Source organism: Anomaloglossus baeobatrachus, chromosome 6 (assembly GCF_048569485.1).
Source record: "Anomaloglossus baeobatrachus isolate aAnoBae1 chromosome 6, aAnoBae1.hap1, whole genome shotgun sequence".
Classification (NCBI taxonomy): domain Eukaryota; kingdom Metazoa; phylum Chordata; class Amphibia; order Anura; family Aromobatidae; genus Anomaloglossus; species Anomaloglossus baeobatrachus.
This window is the reverse complement of record NC_134358.1, coordinates 112,310,818-112,334,761: the sequence shown is the minus strand read 5'-3', so window position 1 is coordinate 112,334,761 and position 23,944 is coordinate 112,310,818. Positions and strand designations below refer to the sequence as shown.

The window sequence follows — 23,944 nt, the reverse complement described above, 5'->3', positions numbered from 1 at the left end:
GTATTCTAGAATTTACGTATTGTGTAGTTCATGTATGATTTTTGTTATATATATAGATGTTGTTGTGTGTAGTTACCAAGTGTTTGTGTAGGGGCTGTACATGTTCTGGGTGTTGTCTGGGTGTGGCGGGGGGTGAGAGCGGTGTTGTTTGTGTGTTGCGTTGTGTGTGTTGCGTTGTTTGTGGAGCGCTGTGTGTCTGTAGCATTGTGTGTGTGTGTTTTGTGTGTGTTTTGGGGGGAGGTATGTTTTGTGCAGTGTGTGTGTTGCGCGGTATGTGCGTATATTTATGTATGCCGCGGTGTTTGTGTGTTGGGTGTTGTGTGTGTGCAGCGTTGTCTGTGTGTGTGGGTGTCTGTGTAGGGCGGTGTTTGTGTTTCCCAGTGTGTGTGTGTTGTGCAGTGCGCGTGTGTGTGTGTGTTGGGGGGAGGTGTGCACCTCCCATCGTGCTCCATCCCTTATGCTGCGCACCCCCCATCGTGCTCCATCCCCCATGCTGCGCACCCCCCATCGTGCTCCATCCCCCAAGCTGCGCACCCCCCATCGTGCTCCATCCCCCAAGCTGCGCATCCCCCATTGTGCTCCATCCCCCATCGTGCTCCATCCCCCATGCTGCGCACCCCCCATCGAGCTCCATCCCCCATGCTGCGCATTCCCCATCGTGCTCCATCCCCCATGCTGCGCATTCCCCATCGTGCTCCATCCCCTATGCTGCGCATTCCCCATCGTGCTCCATCCCCTATGCTGCGCATTCCCCATCGTGCTCCATCTCCCATGCTGCGCACTCCCAAACGTGCTCCATCCGCCATGCTGCGCACTCCCAAACGTGCGCCATGCTGCGCACTCCCAAACGTGCTCCATCCGCCATGCTGCGCACTCCCAAACGTGGTCCATTCGCCATGCTGCGCACTCCCCATCGTGCTGCATCCGCCATGCTGCGCACTCCCCATCGTGCTGCATCCGCCATGCTGCGCACTCCCCATCGTGCTCCATCCGCCATGCTGCGCACTCCCAAACGTGCTCCATCCGCCATGCTGCGCACTCCCAAACGTGCTCCATCCGCCATGCTGCGCACTCCCAAACGTGCTCCATCCGCCATGCTGCGCACTCCCAAACGTGCTCCATCCGCCATGCTGCGCACTCCCAAACGTGCTCCATCCGCCATGCTGCGCACTCCCAAACATGCTCCATCCGCCATGCTGCGCACTCCCAAATGTGCGCCATCCGCCATGCTGCGCACTCCCAAACGTGCTCCATCCGCCATGCTGCGCACTCCCAAACGTGCTCCATCCGCCATGCTGCGCACTCCCCATCGTGCTGCATCCCCCATGCTGCGCACTCCCCATCGTGCTCCATCCGCCATGCTGCACACTCCCAAACCTTCTCCATTCGCCATGCTGCGCACTCCCAAACGTGCTCCATCCGCCATGCTGCGCACTCCCAAACGTGCTCCATCCGCCATGCTGCGCACTCCCAAACGTGCTCCATCCGCCATGCTGCGCACTCCCAAACGTGCTGCATCCCCCATGCTGCGCACTCCCAAACGTGCTGCATCCCCCATGCTGCGCACTCCCCATCGTGCTCCATCCGCCATGCTGCGCACTCCCAAACGTGCTCCATCCGCCATGCTGCGCACTCCCCATCGTGCTCCATCCGCCATGCTGCGCACTCCCAAATGTGCGCCATCCGCCATGCTGCGCACTCCCAAACGTGCTCCATCCGCCATGCTGCGCACTCCCAAACGTGCTCCATCCGCCATGCTGCGCACTCCCCATCGTGCTGCATCCCCCATGCTGCGCACTCCCCATCGTGCTCCATCCGCCATGCTGCACACTCCCAAACCTTCTCCATTCGCCATGCTGCGCACTCCCAAACCTTCTCCATTCGCCATGCTGCGCACTCCCAAACGTGCTCCATCCGCCATGCTGCGCACTCCCAAACGTGCTCCATCCGCCATGCTGCGCACTCCCAAACGTGCTCCATCCGCCATGCTGCGCACTCCCAAACGTGCTGCATCCCCCATGCTGCGCACTCCCAAACGTGCTGCATCCCCCATGCTGCGCACTCCCCATCGTGCTCCATCCGCCATGCTGCGCACTCCCAAACGTGCTCCATCCGCCATGCTGCGCACTCCCCATCGTGCTGCATCCCCCATGCTGCGCAATCCCCAACGTGCTCCATCCCCCATGCTGCGCACTCCCCAACGTGCTCCATCCCCCATGCTGCGCACTCCCCATCGTGCTCCATCCGCCATGCTGCGCACTCCCAAACGTGCTCCATCCGCCATGCTGCGCACTTCCAAACGTGCTCCATCCGCCATGCTGCGCACTCCCAAACGTGCTCCATCCGCCATGCTGCGCACTCCCAAACGTGCTCCATCCGCCATGCTGCGCACTCCCAAACGTGCTCCATCCTCCATGCTGCGCACTCCCAAACGTGCTCCATCCGCCATGCTGCGCACTCCCAAACGTGCTCCATCCGCCATGCTGCGCACTCCCAAACGTGCGCCATCCGCCATGCTGCGCACTCCCAAACGTGCTCCATCCGCCATGCTGCGCACTCCCCATCGTGCTGCATCCCCCATGCTGCGCACTCCCCATCGTGCTCCATCCGCCATGCTGCGCACTCCCAAACGTGCTCCATCCGCCATGCTGCGCACTCCCAAACGTGCTCCATCCGCCATGCTGCGCACTCCCAAACGTGCTCCATCCGCCATGCTGCGCACTCCCAAACGTGCTCCATCCGCCATGCTGCGCACTCCCAAACGTGGTCCATCCGCCATGCTGCGCACTCCCAAATGTGCTCCATCCGCCATGCTGCGCACTCCCAAACGTGCTCCATCCGCCATGCTGCGCACTCCCAAACGTGCTCCATCCGCCATACTGCGCACTCCCAAACGTGCTCCATCCGCCATGCTGCGCACTCCCAAACGTGCTCCATCCGCCATGCTGCGCACTCCCAAACGTGCTCCATCCGCCATGCTGCGCACTCCCAAACGTGCTCCATCCGCCATGCTGCGCACTTCCAAACGTGCTCCATCCGCCATGCTGCGCACTCCCAAACGTGCTCCATCCGCCATGCTGCGCACTCCCAAACGTGCTCCATCCGCCATGCTGCGCACTCCCAAATGTGATCCATCCGCCATGCTGCGCACTCCCAAACGTGCTCCATCCGCCATGCTGCGCACTCCCAAACGTGCTCCATCCGCCATGCTGCGCACTCCCAAACGTGCTCCATCCGCCATGCTGCGCACTCCCAAACGTGCTCCATCCGCCATGCTGCGCACTCCCAAACGTGCTCCATCCGACATGCTGCGCACTCCCAAACGTGCTCCATCCGACATGCTGCGCACTCCCAAACGTGCTCCATCCGACATGCTGCGCACTCCCAAACGTGCTCCATCCGCCATGCTGCGCACTCCCAAACGTGCTCCATCCGCCATGCTGCGCACTCCCAAACGTGCTCCATCCGCCATGCTGCGCACTCCCAAACGTGCTCCATCCGCCATGCTGCGCACTCCCAAATGTGATCCATCCGCCATGCTGCGCACTCCCAAACGTGCTCCATCCGCCATGCTGCGCACTCCCAAACGTGCTCCATCCGCCATGCTGCGCACTCCCAAACGTGCTCCATCCGCCATGCTGCGCACTCCCAAACGTGCTCCATCCGCCATGCTGCGCACTCCCAAACGTGCTCCATCCGCCATGCTGCGCACTCCCCATCGTGCTCCATCCCCCATGCTGCGCACCCCCCTTAGTGCCCCATCCACTATGCTGCCCGCAGCATCAGCCTCTGTGCCCGCAGCATCAGCCTTTTCTGTCCCTAGCATCAGCCTCTCTCCTCCCAGCCTACCCCAGCCTCAGCTCCATCCCCCATGCTGCGCACCCCCCATAGTGCTCCATCCCCCATGCTGCCCGCAGCATCAGCCTCTGTGCCCGCAGCATCAGCCTCTGTGCCTGCAGCATCAGCCTTTTCTGTCCCCAGCATCAGCCTCTGTCCTCCCAGCCTACCCCAGCCTCAGCCTTTCCCAACATCAGCCTCTCTTCTCTCAGCCTCCACCTCCCAGCCTTCCCCAGGATCAGCCTCTCTCCTTCCAGCCTCCTCCAGCACGCCGTGCTCCTCTGCCGACACTCACACACCCGATCGCATACACACACAGATTGACGATATTACACATACACGCTCACACTCACAACATCCGGAGATACCACATGCTTCTGGTCACGTGATCCTCCGGCAGGTCCTGAAAGCTCACAGCACAGGATCGGCGCCGACAAGCAAGCGATATCCCAGGATGTTGTGAGTGTGTGGATGTGATGTGTGTGTGAGGTGTGTGTGAGAGTGTACTCACCTGGGAGTCGGGGTCCGTGTCAGTTGGGGATTGCGTGCGGGGGGCGGGGCCAGAGTGAGCGTGCATTGCGTGAGGGGGCGGGGCCTGCAGAGAGCCGGGGCGAGAGGCCAATCCGTGGGGGGGGGGGGGCATGGCGAGCCCAGCGGCCAATCAGCTTTGTGTCAGCGTAAGGACACAATTTTGGAGCATGACAGACAGACAGACAGAATAAGGCAATTATATATATAGATATTACAGTACAGACCAAAAGTTTGGACACACCTTCTTCTCATCTCTAGAACAACTATTAAGAGGAGACTTTGTGCAGCAGGCCTTCATGGTAAAATAGCTTCTAGGAAGCCACTGCTAAGGACAGGCAACAAGCAGAAGAGACTTGTTTGGGCTAAATAACACGGCATGGACATTAGACCAGTGGAAATCTGTGCTTTGGTCTGATGAGTCCAAATTTGAGATCTTTGGATCCAACCACCATGTCTATGTAGAAAAGGTGAACGGATGGACTCTACATGCCTAGTTCCCACCGTGAAGCATGGAGGAGCAGGTGTGATGGTGTGGGGGTGCTTTGCTGGTGACACTGTTAGGGATTTATTCAAAATTGAAGGCATACTAAAACAGCATGGCTACCACAGCATCTTGCAGCGGCATGCTATTCCATCCAGTTTGTGTTTAGTTGGACCATCATTTATTTTTTCAACAGGACAATGACCCCAAACACACCTCCAGGCTGTGTAAGGGCTATTTGACTAAGAAGGAGAGTGATGGGGTGCTACACCAGATGACCTGGTCTCCACAGTCACCAGACCTGAACCCAATCGAGATGGTTTGGGGTGAGCTGGACCGCAGAGTGAAGGCAAAAGGGCCAACAAGTGCTAAGCATCTCTGGGAACTCCTTCAAGACCATTTCCAGTGACTACTTCTTGATGCTCATCAAGAGAATGCCAAGAGTGTGCAAAGTAGTAATCAAAGCAAAAGGTGGCTACTTTGAAGAACCTAGAATATAAGACATATTTTCAGTTGTTTCACACTTTAAAGTATTTCATTCCACATGTTTTCATTCATAGTTTTGATGTCCTCAATGTGAATCTACAATTTTTAGTCGTGAAAATGAAGAAAAAACTCTTTGAATGAGGTGTGTCCAAACTTTTGGGCTGTACTGTGTGTAATTTGTATATATATATATTTATATATTACATATGCATACACACAGTATAATTATGTATATATATATTTGTCTCTATTTCCCAATATCTGCATTAAAATGAAAAGTCTCCGACCAAAGTACAACTAGTTCCACAAGAAGAAACGAAATACAAGTCCTCATACCACTATGGTGACAAAAAAATAAAAACAACATGGCTGACAGAGGACAAAACAAGAGTCCTTAATGGGTTAAATAAACGGTCAATTCTTCGGTTAGTAACTGCGGCGGAATATTACATTATATGAATGTCCCATGATATCAAATAAATGGCGCAGTCCTAAAGGTCCCACGGCTGTACAAGAGGCAAATACTGTGTGAACCCAGAGCAGATGCGCAGCAAACTGATAGCCTCATCACCGGGCAACGTGTCACTCGGCGGCCCCATCACCATCTCACTCCGCCAGCAGCAGCGCAGCACTCGCTCACAAATATTTGAAATTGAACGGCGGGAACGTACGCTGACTATACGCATGCGCAGTGCCTGCTGAGCGCGAGATTTGCAATTGCCTGTAGCACAGGCGGGAGGTATGGAAACCATGGAAGAGGGCGCACAGGAGCCCGCGGCTTCCTTCGATCAGGTGTCCGATGTGGCCACATCCTGGATGTTTGATTACATGTTTGCGAGTTTGTGCCGTTACTTTTCTGATGACGACCGGGCGGACGATTTCCAGCGCATGTGCCGAGCAATGGAAGGTAATGACGGAGTGTGAGTGACGGTGAGGACGGAACTACTTGTGCGCAGTCCTGTCAGGTGTGAGTGCGCCGCCAGGTGAGGTGTTAGTGCGCCTGTCAGCACTGCGCTCTCCGCCGCCGGTGATTCCGCACTGTACCGGCGCCGTGCTGCTGACTGCAGTCACTACACATTGGCCGTTCCGAAATGGGGGGTTTACTATTAGTTCTGACAGTTTATGTATTTCACACTTTATAAATGCCTGACATAAGTAGCGCTGACTATATTAGGCTATGTACACACACAGGGTTTTGGTTTTTTGGGGGGTTTTTTTCTCGGTAGCAAAAACATTCCCTCGTAGTAAAAAAAAAAAAAAAAAACAATTGTGTTAATCTCCAGTTATTCTGGTGTTTTTGTCATATTCGTTTTACATTCTTTTTGCTTTGGCTACGATACATTTAATAAAGTTGGTTTAACTGAAAGTGCAGCATAAAGCGTTGTTTTTTGTTTGTTATTGCAGCATTTCCCCACTCCCTGCTTTCTGAGGCAGTGTGGCTACATTGAGTATAAGCTGCGTAATTTGCGGCATCAAAATCGCCGCGTGTTCCAGTAAAGGATATATAGAAATGTCATGCTGCGCTTCACCACGTTACTCCGTGTAACCTGCCGTTGGTGCGTTTCACATCCGCTACATGTCCATTTCTGTTGCCGATACTCTTAGGTTTATGTACAGATTTTCCTGATAGACTTGTATTAGATAAGGACGATCCACATGTAGTGATGTGCAAACCCAAACTAAAAGGTCCAGGGCCTGTACTGGACTCCGGCGTCAGGGGGTCATCAGTTGACTCTGCGTTACCATGACAACACATTGGTGCCCCATTATTGCGGCAGGGAGCAGCACAATCCCTGCCATGGCTATGTAAATCACGCTGTCAGTGTTTGACAGTTCGATCCACCTACGCCTGTTAGCCACACGTCTGCTGATCAGATTAGTAGACTGGGATTACCGCAGGCTTGCCGCCAAAGCCCATGGTAACCGGAGGGAGGCGACCAAGGACGTATTATTACGTCCTTGGTCGTAAAGCTGTTAAGGTACCGTCACACTTAGCGACACTCCAGTGATCCCACCAGCGATCTGACCTGACAGGGATCGCTGGAGCGTCGCTGGTGAGCTGTCAATCAGGCAGATTTCCACAGAGATCAGCGACCTGTGTAACGACGCTGTGCTTGGTAACCGTAGTACACATCGGGTTACTAAGCAAAGCGCTTTGCTTATAGTTACCCAATGTGTACCTTGGATGCGTGTGAAGGAAGCCGGCTTCTAGAAGCTGCGGACTCTGGTAACCAAGGTAAATATCAGGTAACCAAGCAAAGCGCTTTGCTTACTTACCCGATGTGTACCTTGGTTACCAGCATCCGCAGAAGCCGGCTCCCTGCACATTCAGTTGTTGTTCTCTCGCTGTCAAACACAGCGATGTGCGCTTCACAGCGGGAGAGCAACGACCAAAAAATGGTCCAGGACATTCAGCAACGACCGGCGACCTCACAGCAGGGGCCAGGTTGTTGCTGGATGTCACACACAGCAACATCGCTGTTGCGTCACAAAAAACGTGACTCAGCAGCTTTTTCGCAAGCGATGTCGCTTAGTGAGACGTGGCCTTTAAAGGTAGTCTGTCGCATCAGATTATGCTATTAAAGGGAATCTGTCAGCAGATATTTGCTACCTCATCTGAGAGCAGCATGATGTAGGCAAAGAGGCCTACATTTTGCATGTAGCAGAGCCCATAGAGCAGTCCCCCATACCTTGCTTTCAGTGCACATTTCCATGGGCAGCAGCTGCTAATCTTCGAGGGGAGCAGAGTCGGACTACAACTCATATCCTCCGCAGACCCACTAATGATAACGCTAAGAGGCTAAAGCTGGGGTCACACATAACGACGACGACAACGACGTCGCTGCAGCGTCACCATATTCTGTGACGTAGCAGCGACCATAGATGATCGTTAGTAAGCTGTCAAACATGTTATAAAAAGCAGCGACGGAGTAGCGATCATAGCGACGTCGACGGTCGTTGTGTGGTTTCAGACGTAGCGTCCCTGCTGCGGTGTCAAACAAAAGGATTATCAGCTTATCAGCATGGCGCAGCGGGATAGCAGCGTTCAAAAAATGACCTGGAGCATTCAGGAGCGAGCAGCGATTTCGCAGCAGGGGTCTGATCGTTGTTATGTGTCACACATAGCGACGTCGCTGTTGAGGTCGCTGCAACGTCACAGAATATGGTGACGTTGCAGCGACGTCGTTGTCGTCGTCGTTATGTGTGACACCAGCTTTAAACTAACATTGCAGATAAACACAAACACACTTTGTGATAAGAGACACATGGCTGAATTCTCAGTTTTTACTTTTACAGCATGGTGTCGGAGTGCCCTTTAACCTGCTGATACAGAGTTAACTGCAAAAGCTAAAAAATGGCTACAAAAATGTATCATAAAAATCAATCTTTATTATATCGTACAACAAGACAGAATGGCACAAAAACACTTAAGAAATAGCAGTTCGTTCATCTTAAACAGATGTCACTATTACCATAGACCGTACAGTTAAACAAAGTTGTATTCCCACAGCAGTGATTACAAATGACTAATGAATACAAATTGTCTCTCCAGTAAAGGAGACAAACTCTAGCACAGCGCCACCTATTGGAAGTAGCGATCCTAAAAGTCACAAGTGGATTTTCAACAATCCTTTGCAATATGACTCAGGATATATAAGCCAGATCAGAATCCCAATTTGCAGACACGGTGTTTCGGGGTGCTTGCCCCTCGTCAGTGCAAAGTATGGGGGTGTCTGATCTGGCTCATGAGAAAGCTATGTGGGGACCACGGGAGAACACTATTCTCCTTAAGGAGAATACAAATAAGAATATGTTCAGATAATAGAAAATTAATTAAAGCTGTTTATATGCCTCATGCACCCTTCATGTTTAACCTCATAACGACGGCCGTACGACTTAAAGCGGTGGCAAAACGGTACTTATTCTGTTCCGCCGCTTTAAAGCGGCGGCCCGAAAAATCCCTGTAGCGCCCCCCAGCAACCGAAAATCTCGGGGGTTTCAGCTACCGGGGGTAGCTGAGACCCCCCAGATTATGAATCGGGGTGTTTTTTTTGGACCCCGATAATGTGATCGGCGGTATACACCGTATACCGACGGTCACATAAAAAAAAAAGAAATGGCCGGTAAAACTGATTTCTTTTTTATCTGACATGATCAAACATGTCAGATGAGAAAGAAATCTAAACCCCTAGTGCCCCCAAAGCCCCCGGTACCGGAGAGCCCCACCCCCACCCCCCCCTCCGGAGCAGTCAAAATGGCGCCGAAGCGCACAGAAAACTGCCGCCGGCGCCGGCTCTGCATTCATTTCCCTCCGATCTGAAATGATCAAACATTTCAGATCGGAGGGAAATGTCCTCCCCCTGACCTCTCCTCCGGTCTACCGGAGCTCTCTGGTCATCGGAGCCCCCTCCGGTTCTCCAGAGCCGCCCCCCCTCCGGAGCGTGGAAGATGGCAGCGCACAGTAGTGCGCGGCCGCATTCATCCTGCTCTTTCTGCCGCATGTGACACGTCACATGCGACAGAAAGTTGTACCCAGGTCCCGCTAGGTCTCCCGCCGTCCCCCCCGCGTCCGCCCCCGGTCTTACGTTACCTGGCTGGTGATCCGTTCCGCGATCACGCCGCCTCCTTCTTGAATGCTGGCGGCGCATGCGCAGACAGCGGCTGTCAGCTGGATCCCTGCAAGCAGGGACGCTGACGTCGCTGCTGCACAGGCTGCTCCACTGTGGACCGGGGGAGAGTGAGTGCAGTAATCTGCAGCCACACTCCTCACATGGAGAGACTGCTGTTCCAGAAAATGGGGGGTACGTTCTGTGAGCGTGCCCCTCATATTCTGGAATGAGGTTACTGCAGGTCACTCTGCCCTAAGTTGGACCGGGGCAGTGTGAGTGCAGTATTTTCAGATTACTGCACCCACACTGCTCATGGAGAGCTTGCTCTTCCAGAAAATGGGGGATACGTTCCCTGAACGTGCCCCCCATATTCTAGAAGGTCCAGAGTCGGCGTGGGACCTCCAAAATGGATTACAGCGACCAGAATTTCTTTATTTTCAATAAATTGGTGAAAGAGGAATGTTTCGGGGAGTGTTTTTTCAAATAAATTTTTTTTTTGTCTTTATTTTTTTCTATTACTGACTGGGTTAGTAATGTCGGGTAACTGTTCAGATGTCGTGACATCACTAACCCCAGGGCTTGATGCCAGGTGAGATTACAGCTGGTATCAACCCCATATATTACCCCGTCTGCCACCGCACCAGGGCGCGGGATGAGCTGGGGCGAAGCGCCAGGATTGGCGCATCTAATGGATGCGCCACTTCTGGGGCGGCTGCGGCCTGCTATTTTTAGGCTGGGAAGAGTCCAATAACCATGGCTCTTCCCACCCTGAGAATACCAGACCCCAGCTGTCCGCTTCACCTTGGCTGGTGATCTAATTTGGGGGGGACCCCACGTTTTTTTTTTTTTGTTTTGTTTTTTTTTTTTTTAAACGCCTGGGGAGCCCTCCAAATTGATCACCAGACAAGGTGAAGCTGTCAGCTGTGGTTTGCAGGCTACAGCTGTTTGCTTTACCCTAATTGGCTATCAAAAATAGCGGGGACCCCACGTCGTTTATTTTAATTATTAATTTTTTGGGGGGCTAAATACAAGGCTAGGCACCCTTTAGTGCCACATGAAAGGCACTAAAGGGCGCCAGCTTAGAATATGCAGGGGGTGGGATGTTATACAGTTAGGTCCAGAAATATTTGGAGAGTGACACAAGTATCGTTATTTTAGCTGTTTACAAAAACATGTTCAGAAATACAATCATATATATAATATGGGCTGAAAGTGCACACTCCCAGCTGCAATATGAGAGTTTTCACATCCAAATCGGAGAAAGGGTTTAGGAATCATAGCTCTGTAATGCATAGCCTCCTCTTTTTAAAGGGACCAAAAGTAATTGGACAAGGGACTCTAAGGGCTGCAATTAACTCTGAAGGCGTCTCCCTCGTCAACCTGTAATCAATGAAGTAGTTAAAAGGTCTGGGGTTGATTACAGGTGTGTGATTTTGCATTTGGAAGCTGTTGCTGTGACCAGACAACATGCGGTCTAAGGAACTCTCAATTGAGGTGAAGCAGAACATCCTGAGGCTGAAAAAAAAGAAAAAATCCATCAGAGAGATAGCAGACATGCTTGGAGTAGCAAAATCAACAGTCGGGTACATTCTGAGAAAAAAGGAATTGACTGGTGAGCATGGGAACTCAAAAAGGCCTGGGCGTCCACGGATGACAACAGTGGTGGATGATCGCCGCATACTTTCTTTGGTGAAGAAGAACCCGTTCACAACATCAACTGAAGTCCAGAACACTCTCAGTGAAGTAGGTGTATCTGTCTCTAAGTCAACAGTAAAGAGAAGACTCCATGAAAGTAAATACAAAGGGTTCACATCTAGATGCAAACCATTCATCAATTCCAAAAATAGACAGGCCAGAGTTAAATTTGCTGAAAAACACCTCATGAAGCCAGCTCAGTTCTGGAAAAGTATTCTATGGACAGATGAGACAAAGATCAACCTGTACCAGAATGATGGGAAGAAAAAAGTTTGGAGAAGAAAGGGAACGGCACATGATCCAAGGCACACCACATCCTCTGTAAAAGATGGTGGAGGCAACGTGATGGCATGGGCATGCATGGCTTTCAATGGCACTGGGTCACTTGTGTTTATTGATGACATAACAGCAGACAAGAGTAGCCGGATGAATTCTGAAGTGTACCGGGATATACTTTCAGCCCAGATTCAGCCAAATGCCGCAAAGTTGATCGGACGGCGCTTCATAGTACAGATGGACAATGACCCCAAGCATGCAGCCAAAGCTACCCAGGAGTTCATGAGTGCAAAAAAGTGGAACATTCTGCAATGGCCAAGTCAATCACCAGATCTTAACCCAATTGAGCATGCATTTCACTTGCTCAAATCCAGACTTAAGACGGAAAGACCCACAAACAAGCAAGACCTGAAGGCTGCGGCTGTAAAGGCCTGGCAAAGCATTAAGAAGGAGGAAACCCAGCGTTTGGTGATGTCCATGGGTTCCAGACTAAAGGCAGTGATTGCCTCCAAAGGATTCGCAACAAAATATTGAAAATAAAAATATTTTGTTTGGGTTTGGTTTATTTGTCCAATTACTTTTGACCTCCTAAAATGTGGAGTGTTTGTAAAGAAATGTGTACAATTCCTACAATTTCTATCAGATATTTTTGTTCAAACCTCCAAATTAAACGTTACAATCTGCACTTGAATTCTGTTGTAGAGGTTTCATTTCAAATCCAATGTGGTGGCATGCAGAGCCCAACTCGCGAAAATTGTGTCACTGTCCAAATATTTATGGACCTAACTGTATATGTTTGACATCTATCCATTCATCCATTGTAGCATTTTAGGCTGTGCGCCCACAATCGGGGTTTGCAGCGTTTTGGGCGCAGAGTGTTTTCCCTGTGTCCATAGCGCTGCGTTGTGCAGTAGAAGCACAGTGGAAGGATTTTTAGAAATCCCATGCCCACTGTGCTTCTTTTCTCCGCAGCATAAACCGACCTGTGGCGCAGCTTCCCGAGCCTCAGCATGTCAGTTTATGCTGCGGAGACAAGAGTGTCCTCTGCAGGTAGCATAGAGCTAAAGTCCACAGCAGCCTGAACCCAAATCGTGGGCATGGGCAGCTGCGTTCTCCCGTGGACAACACTCACATCTCTGCAGGAGGCTGACACTGTGTACTAGATGCCGTGTCACTGGATCATGGCCACATAACCTAAAAGTGAGACATTTGTTGCTACAGCAACATTTTTGTGAAGTACCTGTGGATTAAAAATGCTTACTATACTCCTGAATAAAATCCAGTTTCCAAAATGGGGTCACTTGTGGGGGGTTTCTGCTGTATAGGTACCCAAGGGGCCCTGCAAATGTGACATTGTGCCCGCAATTTATTTCAACTTTTCCAGAATTCAAATGGTGCTCCTTCCATTCCAAGCCCTCCCATTTATCCAAACAGAGTTTTTTGGCCACATGTGGGGTATCCCTGTGCTCATAAGACATTGGATAACAACCTGTTGGGTCCACGGTTTGTTGTTGTCTCTTGAAAAAGTAAGAAATTTGATGCTGAAGCAACATTTTTGTGAAAAAAATGAAAATTTTCAATATGGCAACCTAAGCTTATCAAATTCTGTAAAGTACTCGTGGCTTCAAACTGCTCACTATACACCTAGATAAAAGCCTTGAGGTGTCTTGTTTCCAGAATGGAGTCACTTGTGGGGGACCGCCACTGTTTAGGCATTTCAGGGGCTCTCCAAATGCAACCTGGCGTCCGCTATTGATTCCAGCCAATTTTGCAGTCAAATGGCACTCCTTCCCTTCCAAGCCCTGCCATGCGCCCAAAAAGTTGATTTCCACCACATATAAGGTATCGCCAAACTCAGGAGAAATTGCACAATAAATGTTATGCTGAATTTTTTCCTTTTACTCTTGTAAGAAAAAAAAGCTACCAGGTTGAAATAACAATTTTGTGGTAAAATTTTATTTTTTTTTTTTTTTTTCATGGCTCAACGTTATAAAATTCTGTGAAGCACCTGAGGGTTCAGGGTACTCACAAAACATCTAGATAAATTCCTTGAGGGGCCTAGTTTCCAAAATGGGGTCACTTGTGCGGGGTTTCTGCTGTTTAGGTACCTTAGGGGTCCTCCAAATGTGACATGGTGCCCGCAGTCTTTTTCAGCCAAATTTCCTTTCCAAAATTCAAATATTGCTCCTTTCGTTCCAAGCCCTCCCATTTGTTCAAACAAAGGTTTCAGACCACATGTGAGGTATCACCGCGCTCATAAAAAAGTGGTTAACAAACCTTGAGGTCAAATTTTTGGAATTACCTCTTGAAAAAGTGAGAAAATTGATACTAAAGCAACATTTTTGAGAAAATTATTAAAATTTTCAATATGACAACGTAACGTTAACAAAATCTGTGAAGTACCTGTGGATCTAAAATGCTCACTATACCCCTAGATAGAAGCCTTGAGGGGTCTATTTTCCAAAATGGTGTCACTTGTGAGGGGTTTCTTCTGTTTAGGTACCTTAGCGGACCTGTAAATGCGACATGGTGCCCGCAATCTATTTCAGCCAAATTTGCTTTCCAAAATTCAAATATTGCTCCTTCTGTTCCGAGCCCTCCTATTTGTCCAAACAGAGGTTTCTGACCACATGTGGGGTATCGGCGCACTCATAAGAAAGTGGGGAACAAGTTTTGGGGTCCATTTTGTTGTGTTATTTCTTCTAAAAGTGAATACATTTGGGTTAGAGCAACATTTTTAGGTAAAATTTAATTTTTGCTTTTTCTCATTCCACATTGCTTTTGTTCATGTGAAGTACCTGAAGGGTTAATAAACTTCTTAAATGTGGTTTTGAGTACTTTGGGGGGTGCAGTTTTTAGAATGGTGTCACTTTTGGGTATTTTCTGTCATCTAGGCCTATTGAAGTCACTTCAAATGTGATGTGGTCCCTAAAAAAATGGTTTTGTAAATTTTGATGTAAAAATGAGAAATCGCTGATAAACTTTGAACCCCTCTAACTTCCTAACAAAAAAAAATTTTGTTTCCAAAATTGTGCTGATGTAAAGTAGACATGTGGGAAATGTTATTTATTAACTATTTTGTGTCACAGAAATCTCTGGTTTAACGGTATAAAAATTCAAAATTTGAAAATTGCTAAATTTTCAAAATTTTTGCCAATATTCAATTTTTTTCATAAATAAACACAAAAAATATTGTCCTAAATTTGGTACTAACATGAAGTCCAGTATGTGACGAATAAACAATCTCAGAATCACCGGGATCCGTTGAAGCGTTCCAGAGTTATAACCTCATGAAGTGACACTGGTCAGAATTGCAAAATTTGGTCTGGTCATTAAGGTGAAAATAAGCTCCGTCACTAAGGGGTTAACAAAGTATAGCTCATATTAGAGCAGGATATCAAAGCAAAAAGTGCGGGGATTAGCTGACATATGTCATATGCCCAACGGGGGGGATTTGGATGCCATCAGTGTATCTAAAGAACACACAGCTTAAAGTGATAGATATACAATCTGATATAAAAAGTGCTTGGTGTGAAATGGTCATAAGAAGACATGCTGGGATTGCAATGATATAAACCCTCTAAGGGCTCATGCGCACGTTGCGTACTTGCATGCATTTACGCTGCGTATAGCACTGCAGTGTAAATGCATGCGTCCTACGTACCCTGCACAATCTATGAAGATTGTGCATGATACGGACACGTGCGCACGATGCTTTTAATGAACGCAGCGATTTGGGTGCTAAAATTTTGACACAAATCAATGCGTTCATAAAAGCAGCTTGTCAATTAATTTGTGCGCTATGGATGCAGCTCCCACTCTGTCTATGGTGGGAGCAGCAGCCATAGCGCATGAAATCGGCTTTTTTTGTACAGAAAAACTGCATCCATTATGCAGTGTTTCTGCAGCGATTTGACACGCACATGTGCTGTCAAGTCGCTGCAGAATATTCAGCAGTTACGTGCGCATGAGCCCTTATACTGGTATGTATGTCATAGATAATACCAGTTTAGAAGGGTGGCCCCAACATCCCCTGCACCCAAATCTGCAGGTAACTATCGATAGGAAGGTGCCATGTCGCAGTACTAAAAGTGCAGCACGCGGGAGAGAATTAACTATTCCTCCCGGGAGTCGCCGGCTTTCTATCATTCAGGTGTTTTGGCACGGCTGCAGTCACCATTGGCAACACTGTGATCGGTGGCTGTGAGCACACCCCAACACTTTGTCTGACAGCCTGTATGACTGAAGGTTGGCGGCTCACAGGAGGAATAAAGTTAATTTGCTTCCGCGTACAGCACATTCAGTACAGCACCCAGTCACCTGCCTAACACTATTAAACTTTTACATTATCCCTATATTTTCAGACTACTAGCTTTTATCAGACATCACAAGTTCAATTTAAATGATCACTTCGTATTATTGTAGTCAGGGCTGTGGAGTCTGAGTCGGAGCTCATTTTGGTGGAGTCGGAGTCGGTATAAAATGCACCGACTTCGACTCCTAAAATATATAATAAATTGGGGACAGTAGTGCAATGCAGAATGTGCTGAATATTTTACTAAATAATAACATTTAGTATAATGCTTATATTTAAGTGAAAAATTTATTGTAGTACAATGTGAACATCAGACATTTAATTATTTTTATGATACAATAATCAAGATATTTGGATAGAACATAAAATATTTATTGGAATACAACTTTAGAACACAAAAAACTAATAAATTGTAAATATGTAATACAATATGTAATATATATACACACACACACACAAGATATATATGTATTCTACTGTATATTACATAGTGTATTACATATTTACAATTTATTAGTTTTTTGTGTTCTAAAGTTGTATTCTAATAAATATATTTTATGTTCTATCCAAATATCTTGATTATTGTATCATAAAAATTATTAAATGTCTGATGTTCACATACACATGTTCATGTACTACAATAAATTTTTCACCTAACTATAAGCAATACATGTAGGAGCCGGAGTCGGAGCCGAAGTCTGAGTCGGTGCAAGAGAAATTGAGGAGTCGGAGTCGAAGGCTTGGCTTACTGACTCCACAGCCCTGATTGTAGTAGGCTAGAGACACACTTGTGTGACTCGCCTAAGGATTGCATCGCCTGAACCGGAAGCGGCTCTCCTGACAGGAGCGAAGCAGCTTCATGCATTTCCAGCCTGGGCAATGAGATTCTCGCTCAAGTCACGCAAGTGTAACTCCGGCCTTAGCATTTTTGCCACACACAAATCTGCAGTGTCAGATCTGTTGTGTATCTGTCATATGTAGTGATTGGCAGACCCAGATTCTAAAAGTCTGGACCCGCACAGTTTCAAAAGTATCCGTGTGCCAGGCCCGGAGTTCTCCGGGAACTCCGAATAATAATCCAAGTCTGGCAACTGTGGAAATTTAAAAAAAAACAAACAAGCGCACTATACTTACTGAGTCTACGGCGCGGCTGTGACTACTTCCGGGCCGCTCACTCTTCTTCCAGGAATGCTTACTAGCCTCATACATATTCACTACTTCCCACGTCCTCCGGTAGTCCCCGCGTCTATGATTGGTTGCAGTCAGACGCGCCCCCAGCCTGTGTGACAGCGTGTCTTACTGCTTGCAATCACAGACCCTGTCTGCGGGTCACTGTACATTGGAGTAAAAATAAATAAATCAAAAAATTGTTGTACAGTCCCCCGTTTTATGATATCCAGCACAGATACAGCTACAAGCTACAGCTCCCAGCTGTGCGCTTATCGTGGCTGTGTGTCAAAATAAGAAAAACCGCATACGTCTTTTTTTTTTTTAATTTAACTAGATCATTTTAAAAAATGGCGTGTGGTCCCCCCCCCCCCTCTCAATTTTGATACCTGGGCATGATAAAGCCCGACGGCTGGAGGTTTGTGTTCTCAGACCAGGGAGACCCATTCCCCCCCCCCCCCCCCCCCGCCTAAAAAAAGCAGCTTGCAGCTGCCCAGGATTGTCACATCCATTAGATGTGACAATCCCGGAACCTTACCCTGCTCTTCCCAATTGCCCTGGTGTGGTGGCAGTCGGGGTATTAAGGGATTAATAGCCCACAGCTGCCACTAAGTCTTAGATTACTAATCTGTGAGTGAAAATAAGTCTGTTCAAACACCAAAAAAAATCATTTGTTTGAAATTAAATGGAATAACACATTCTCTTTCACCACTTGATTAAGCCCCAAAACACCCAGGTCTGGCGTAATCCACACAAGGTCCCACAACAATTCGGTTAGTTCCACCGATCCCGGATTCTGCGACTTCACCCATCACTAATAACCCTTTGCATCAAAAAACTAAGTTACTTGGCATTTTTGGTACTTTCTGCAAAGTTAATTGTTTACATACAAAAGTACTATACCTTTAACCTTTTCACAACCAAGGACGTAACTGTACGCCTTTGGTCACCTCCCTCCGGTTACCGCGGGCTCCGGGAGTGAGCCCGCGGTAATCCCTGCACATCTCTGCTGATCTGATCAGCAGAGATGTGTGGCTAAGGCTACTTTCACACATCCAGCTGTAGCAGTGCGACACAATCCGGCGCTCTGCTGAAAAAACGAAACCATTTTTTTTTTTGCCGCTGGTTTCGTTTTTTCCAGCATTGACTTGAATTGACGCCGCATGGGCTTGCGTTCCGTCCGTTTTTTGCCGCATGCGGCAGATTTAGCCGATGCGGCGGCCGGATGGAACGTTCCCTGGCACTTTTTTTGCTCCGGCAAAAAAACCGCATCGCGCCACATCCGTCCGCTGCGGCGCATTTTTCATGCATGCCTATGGATGCCGGATGCGGTGCGATGCGGCAAAAACCGCATCCGGCCGCTGCATGCGGTTTCTTCCACTGCGCATGCTCAGTAGCGTGCCTCAACCAGAAAAAAAACGGACGGGCCGCATGTAAAAACTTATGCAAAGGATGCGGTGTTTTCACCTCATCCGTTGCATAGGTTTCACAGCCGGATTGAGCCGCACTGCTCAAACCGGATGTGTGAAAGTAGCCTTACTAGTGCAGGTGGATTGGAGAGGGAGCCATTACGTAATTACAAGTGCCATCCTCTCCAGCTCAGGTAAGGACACCTAAGTATTAGGGTATTACAGTGATACTGTAGGTGCCCACTCCCCTCCTACAATATTGTCTTTTGAAGAGGTCCACAGGTTCCCCATTTTATATGAATAGTTTTGTGGTGTTATTTAGGTGTTTTTAATGATTCAATTTAATGAAGATTTACTAATTTATAATTGTAAGGGTTCATTTTTCAGTCTGTTAATCTCGCCCACTGCCACCCCTCAAGACGTGATCAAAGGGAGACGATATTTTACCTAGGGCCTATTGAAGGCCTCTGTCACCTCTGTCTTGCTATCCTTATGAAGTCTAGCTTGCGACTGACTTTATTGGTGTTAGTAATTTTACTTTTTGCCACAATACTGAAGTACTAGTAGAAGCGATCAAGTGATCACAGGTTTTTAAAATAAATGTTGGAATTACCCCAGTGTTTTAAATGAAGAATACATTTTAAACATATTTGATGTGCCCGATATATGAAAATATAAAACTTTAACTTGTATGGTGAATGCCATAAAGCAAAAAAAAAAACTTGGGCTGGTTTTGGTCGCTGCCCACAGCAGGAGAGCAGGGTCGGTGAGAAGAATATATGGTGAACTGCCTGAGTTTTGTCGTTTCTCCCAAACGTTGAAACCTCAGAAAAGACCTACTGTACCTTCTTCAAGGCCTTATATAACATGCACAGTCTTGTCTGCCCAGGAAGCCTGTGTGAGCACAAAATGTGCTACAAGGGAAAGTTGGGACCAGCCTTCTACCATTGGCAGAGATTTCGCCTGGTCACGTTCCATAGTCATCAGATTTGTTATAGACTCCTCTCAAGTCAGGGCAAATAACAGTGTGCTGACTGTTATTCTTTCATTCACAGTGATTCTGGACGGTATGTCAACATTGGATTTGGAGAAATCAAAAGCTGTCTTAATATCCCAGTTCCTCACCCGTGTAGCGCAAGCAAAATATCTTGGTAAAGCATAATTACCTGCTGTTATTCTGTGTTTTTAGTCCAATACTTGTGGACTAAAGTATCAAACCGAATCAAACCTACATACCATTCTTTCTAGATGTACAGTTTGATGAAGATGAGACTCTTACACCTCTAGAAGCGGCTGCAGTGGTGTGGGATCAGATTAATGAAGAAGACAACGACCTGAGAATTCTCCAAGAAGAAATAAAAACATTGGTTAAGGTTCAGGTAAGGGTCCAAAGTTGAAGCACATCTTCATCTCATGTTTTACTGTGATACTTAGTGATGTTAGACTATGCTTTGTATGCATGGTCTAACATCACTGCATTTAAAAAAGCATCACAAATGTATTGCTTGACCAAAACCTTACATGTCAGCTTAAAATTAACATTTAGGCTGTGTGCATGTGCCGCCCCCGTGCCAGCAGCCAGGCCGCTCGGATCCGCGGTGGCTCGAGGGATCTCCGGACCCGGGGGTCGTGCGGCCACTCGATAAAAGGGGGCTAAGTACAGGAGGACTAGAAATTTCGTGACGCCACCCACGGTGCGTGGTACCACCGCTGCCATTGGGGAGCCCGGTGACGATGGTGTGGCAGCCTGATGTTTAACCCCTCTGTGGGTAGGGGGTTTGTGTCCCGGGGCCCATTGGATGCTTGGTGTTTGGGTGCCGCAGGGGGATAAGAACAGGGATTTTCAGTGTACTCGCTCAGTCCAGGAATAACAACATCAACAGCTTGTAAACCAGAATTCTGAGCACCACTGCAGCTTGTAGGGAGCACGCTTGGGTCCGTGCCCTTGGCATTGCTGTTGGTCTGTGGCCCTGTCCTTGGCACCATTGTCTCTGTTGAACCCGTGGGTATAAAATTCTTCGGGTCCCGCTCACCCGTATAGCTAACGGAGTGAGCATTCTCTCAGGGTTTATGCATAGGATTTCTTTGGACTGTATTGGGAAAGTCCTATCCCATCGGTGCGCTAGTACCCCGATTTTGGAGCGGGTTGGGGAGGACGCTTGAAGTCTTCACAACCCCCCCCCCCGTCGGGTAAATTACCAGAACGCGTGAAGCTACTTTACGGCCTGGGGTCCACGTACCCCATCGTGCCCTGGCCCCTGCCCGGTGATAGCTAAAGGCCGCCGGCTGCCCTCCTGGGTAAGTCCGTGCCCCTTGACACTCTCCCCTGTGACCGGGGTTCCAGCTCCTACCAGACCCAGACCAACGTCTGCCACCTAGTACTCAGGAGCCCTGCTCCGTGACCTCTCCTCACGAGGGTCACCTCCCCACCTCTCCTCTAGCTCAACTTCATCTCGACTCTCCAGCTCAACTGTCACTTTCCTCGCTTTCTCCTTACCATCCCCCCATGTGGGCGGCCCTATTCCCTTCAGGCCCCCTAATGGTGTGTCTGGTAGGTTCAGTCCAAAGTGTCCCTAGGATTTTGATTGGCTCAGCTGTTAGCAACACCAAAGGACCAGGACTCATAACCAAGGAGGGTGGATACTGTGCAGAAGGGCAGGTTGCACAAAACCCTGTGATGACCTAATAGGCCAGGGTGTCACATGCACACAGTGCGTTTTTATGCATTTTTAAATATAGTTTTCACACTAAACTGCAAGCAAATCCTGATGCCAGCAAAGCCAATGAGTATCCTGACCTGCAGTGCATGCATTAAGTATTTTCTCCTTGCAGACTTGGTGCAGAAAATAATCTCTAGCATGTCAACGCTTTCAGCGGGTTTTTTTTTTGGGGGGGGGGGTTCATCAATCGAATTCAATTTAAAAAACATATACATAAAATGAACATTTTGTGTAGTATTTTTCCTGCTAAAAGATGCAGAAATGGTGCAGAAGTTTCTGCAACCAAATACTCAACGTGTGCAAATACCCTGAAACAACAATTTGTTACCGGGCGTTTTGTTTTTATTTGCACCTTTTTAGTTTGTTTTTGGGGTTTTTTTCATCCCCAGTTTCCAAGAGCCATTATTTTTTACCTCTCACAGTCTTTGGCCAGCTTTTTGATATCCGGATGACACACACATCACTTCTGGAGCATCCTGCACCGAATCCATGGGGCTGGAAGAAATCTGCTTTGTTGTTCTTCTGTAATCCCCATGTGAAGTTTTCTGTTAGGCCGGCGTCACACTTGCGATTGATTCGCACGAGTGCAGGGGGAGAAAATCTTGCATTGCACTCGGACCAATGTTAATCAATGAGGCAGCTCCAATCTGCTATTTTTTTTTTTTTCTCAGTTCAAATCGGACACAGGAAAAAATCACAGTGTGCTTCGATTTCAAGACTTTCTCGTGCAAGACTCTCCAATGCAAGTGTATGGGTGCGAGAAAAAAAAACGGATGGCACACGGACCATCCTAGTGACATCCGTTTTTCTAAATACATTTCTATCATGTAGCAGAGAACACTGTAAATGCTCCTGCACATGACTGTAAATGACTAATAGCTGCTGAATAAAAAAAACGGATTGCACACTGATAGCACACGGACAGCACATGGATGAAAAGTGAGAAAAAATCGTCCTACTCTCCAGCATGAGAATCGGACCGAATTTTTTTTTTTTTTAATTTTTTTTCTCCTCATACGCTAGTGTGACACAGGCCTAAAGGCCACTTTTCACACAGTTTGTGGCTGTGTACAAATGGAACAATATGTCCATGATTTCACTGCAACCACAGATCTGCCAAAGATTTATCTCTGCGTGTAAAGTGGCATTTAATTAGATTTTGGTGCACAGGGCTGGACTGTACACTTGGTCTTCTCCTCCCTGTCTGTGATTCCCCAGCCTGGAGAGAGGCCCAGACTATCCAGCTCATGTGCATCAAAACTTTACTAGCAGAAAACTAAAAATGGTGATTAAAGAAAAACAAAGTAGCTTTTTTTTTCACCAAAGGTATCATTTTATCATTATTACAGCCCCATAATAGCCATTTCTTTACTCCACATTACAAAATGTGCTGACAGGTTTTCTTTAAACAAAATTAAAATTCCCTCTATTTTTGAGAAGAGGTAAATTGCAACGTCTCTTGTACTTACATTAAATAAAAAAAAAAAATAGGCTACCTCCGTAGTGGACAAGTGTATAAAACATGAAAAAATATAGGTACCGTATAACACATTTCCAATTGCTGCAGAAGTATTTTGGAAATTTCTAAAAGTATCTGTCACGGGACGTAAATTGTGTATGTACGCTGCCTCTTAATCATTCATTTATGTTTTACAGGCTGTAACAGTTTGCATGGAAAAAGGAAGATTTAAGTTGGCATCAGACGTTATTGACCGACAATTTGAAGAATCTGAGACAAATAAGGTCTCTCAAATGTTCCTGTGAACGAGCTGCTAAATATATTATGCAAATGTATAGGTAAAAGTTCCCAAGTCTTGAAGGAACTGGAAATGTTTTTTATGTGATCAGAACAGCCAAATTCTGTGATCTTATGTCACAACTGTTTTCATCTGAGAATATCCTTTATTGTATCGGTGTCAGGAGGCCATCTAGTGGTATCTTGGCTAAATGCGAAGCACAAAGGTTATGGCAGCACCGACTTTTTAGTCTATTGTATTAACCTTTTTTATAATTTTATATGAAAACGGGAGCATTAGGCTAGTTTCACACTTGCGTTCAGCGCAGTCCGTCACTATGGAGAATAGCGCAGTCCGTTAACGCACTGCGCTATTCTCCATAGACTTGTATGGATGATGCACTGTAACGCAAGTGTCAGCGTTGCATCCGCTGGACGACGCAGCGTCGTTATTTTGACGCTGCGCCTGGCGGATGGAACGCTGCATGTAACGTTTTTTTTGAGCAGCGGAAACCTTTATTTTTCACTGCGCATGCTTTTTTTTTTTTTTTTTTTTTCTTTTTTTTTAATCACAAACTTTATTTTATTTCTCGGTGGCCGAACGTTCAGCTGATCGCCCGGCCGCCGGCATGTCAGGGCACTCAGCTGATCGCCCGGCCGCCGGCATGTCAGGGCACTCAGC

The 23,944-nt window shown here is 47.8% G+C and overlaps 1 protein-coding gene across 3 annotated transcripts in view; it reads left to right on the top strand.

Moving 5' to 3' along the window:
• The first annotated feature begins 6,034 nt into the window (after positions 1-6,034).
• The window catches only part of TERF1 (telomeric repeat binding factor 1), a 99,029-nt gene continuing 81,119 nt past the window's right edge, over positions 6,035-23,944 (top strand). For 2 of the 3 annotated variants that reach the window (XM_075353175.1, XM_075353174.1), the window contains exons 1-4: positions 6,035-6,242; positions 19,863-19,958; positions 20,056-20,186; positions 23,184-23,270. In XM_075353175.1, coding sequence (XP_075209290.1) covers positions 6,077-6,242; positions 19,863-19,958; positions 20,056-20,186; positions 23,184-23,270 — 480 coding nt within the window. In that variant the 5' untranslated portion in view covers positions 6,035-6,076. The remainder of the gene's footprint in view (positions 6,243-19,862; positions 19,959-20,055; positions 20,187-23,183; positions 23,271-23,944) is intronic. The other variant, XM_075353176.1, reaches the window with a different exon arrangement.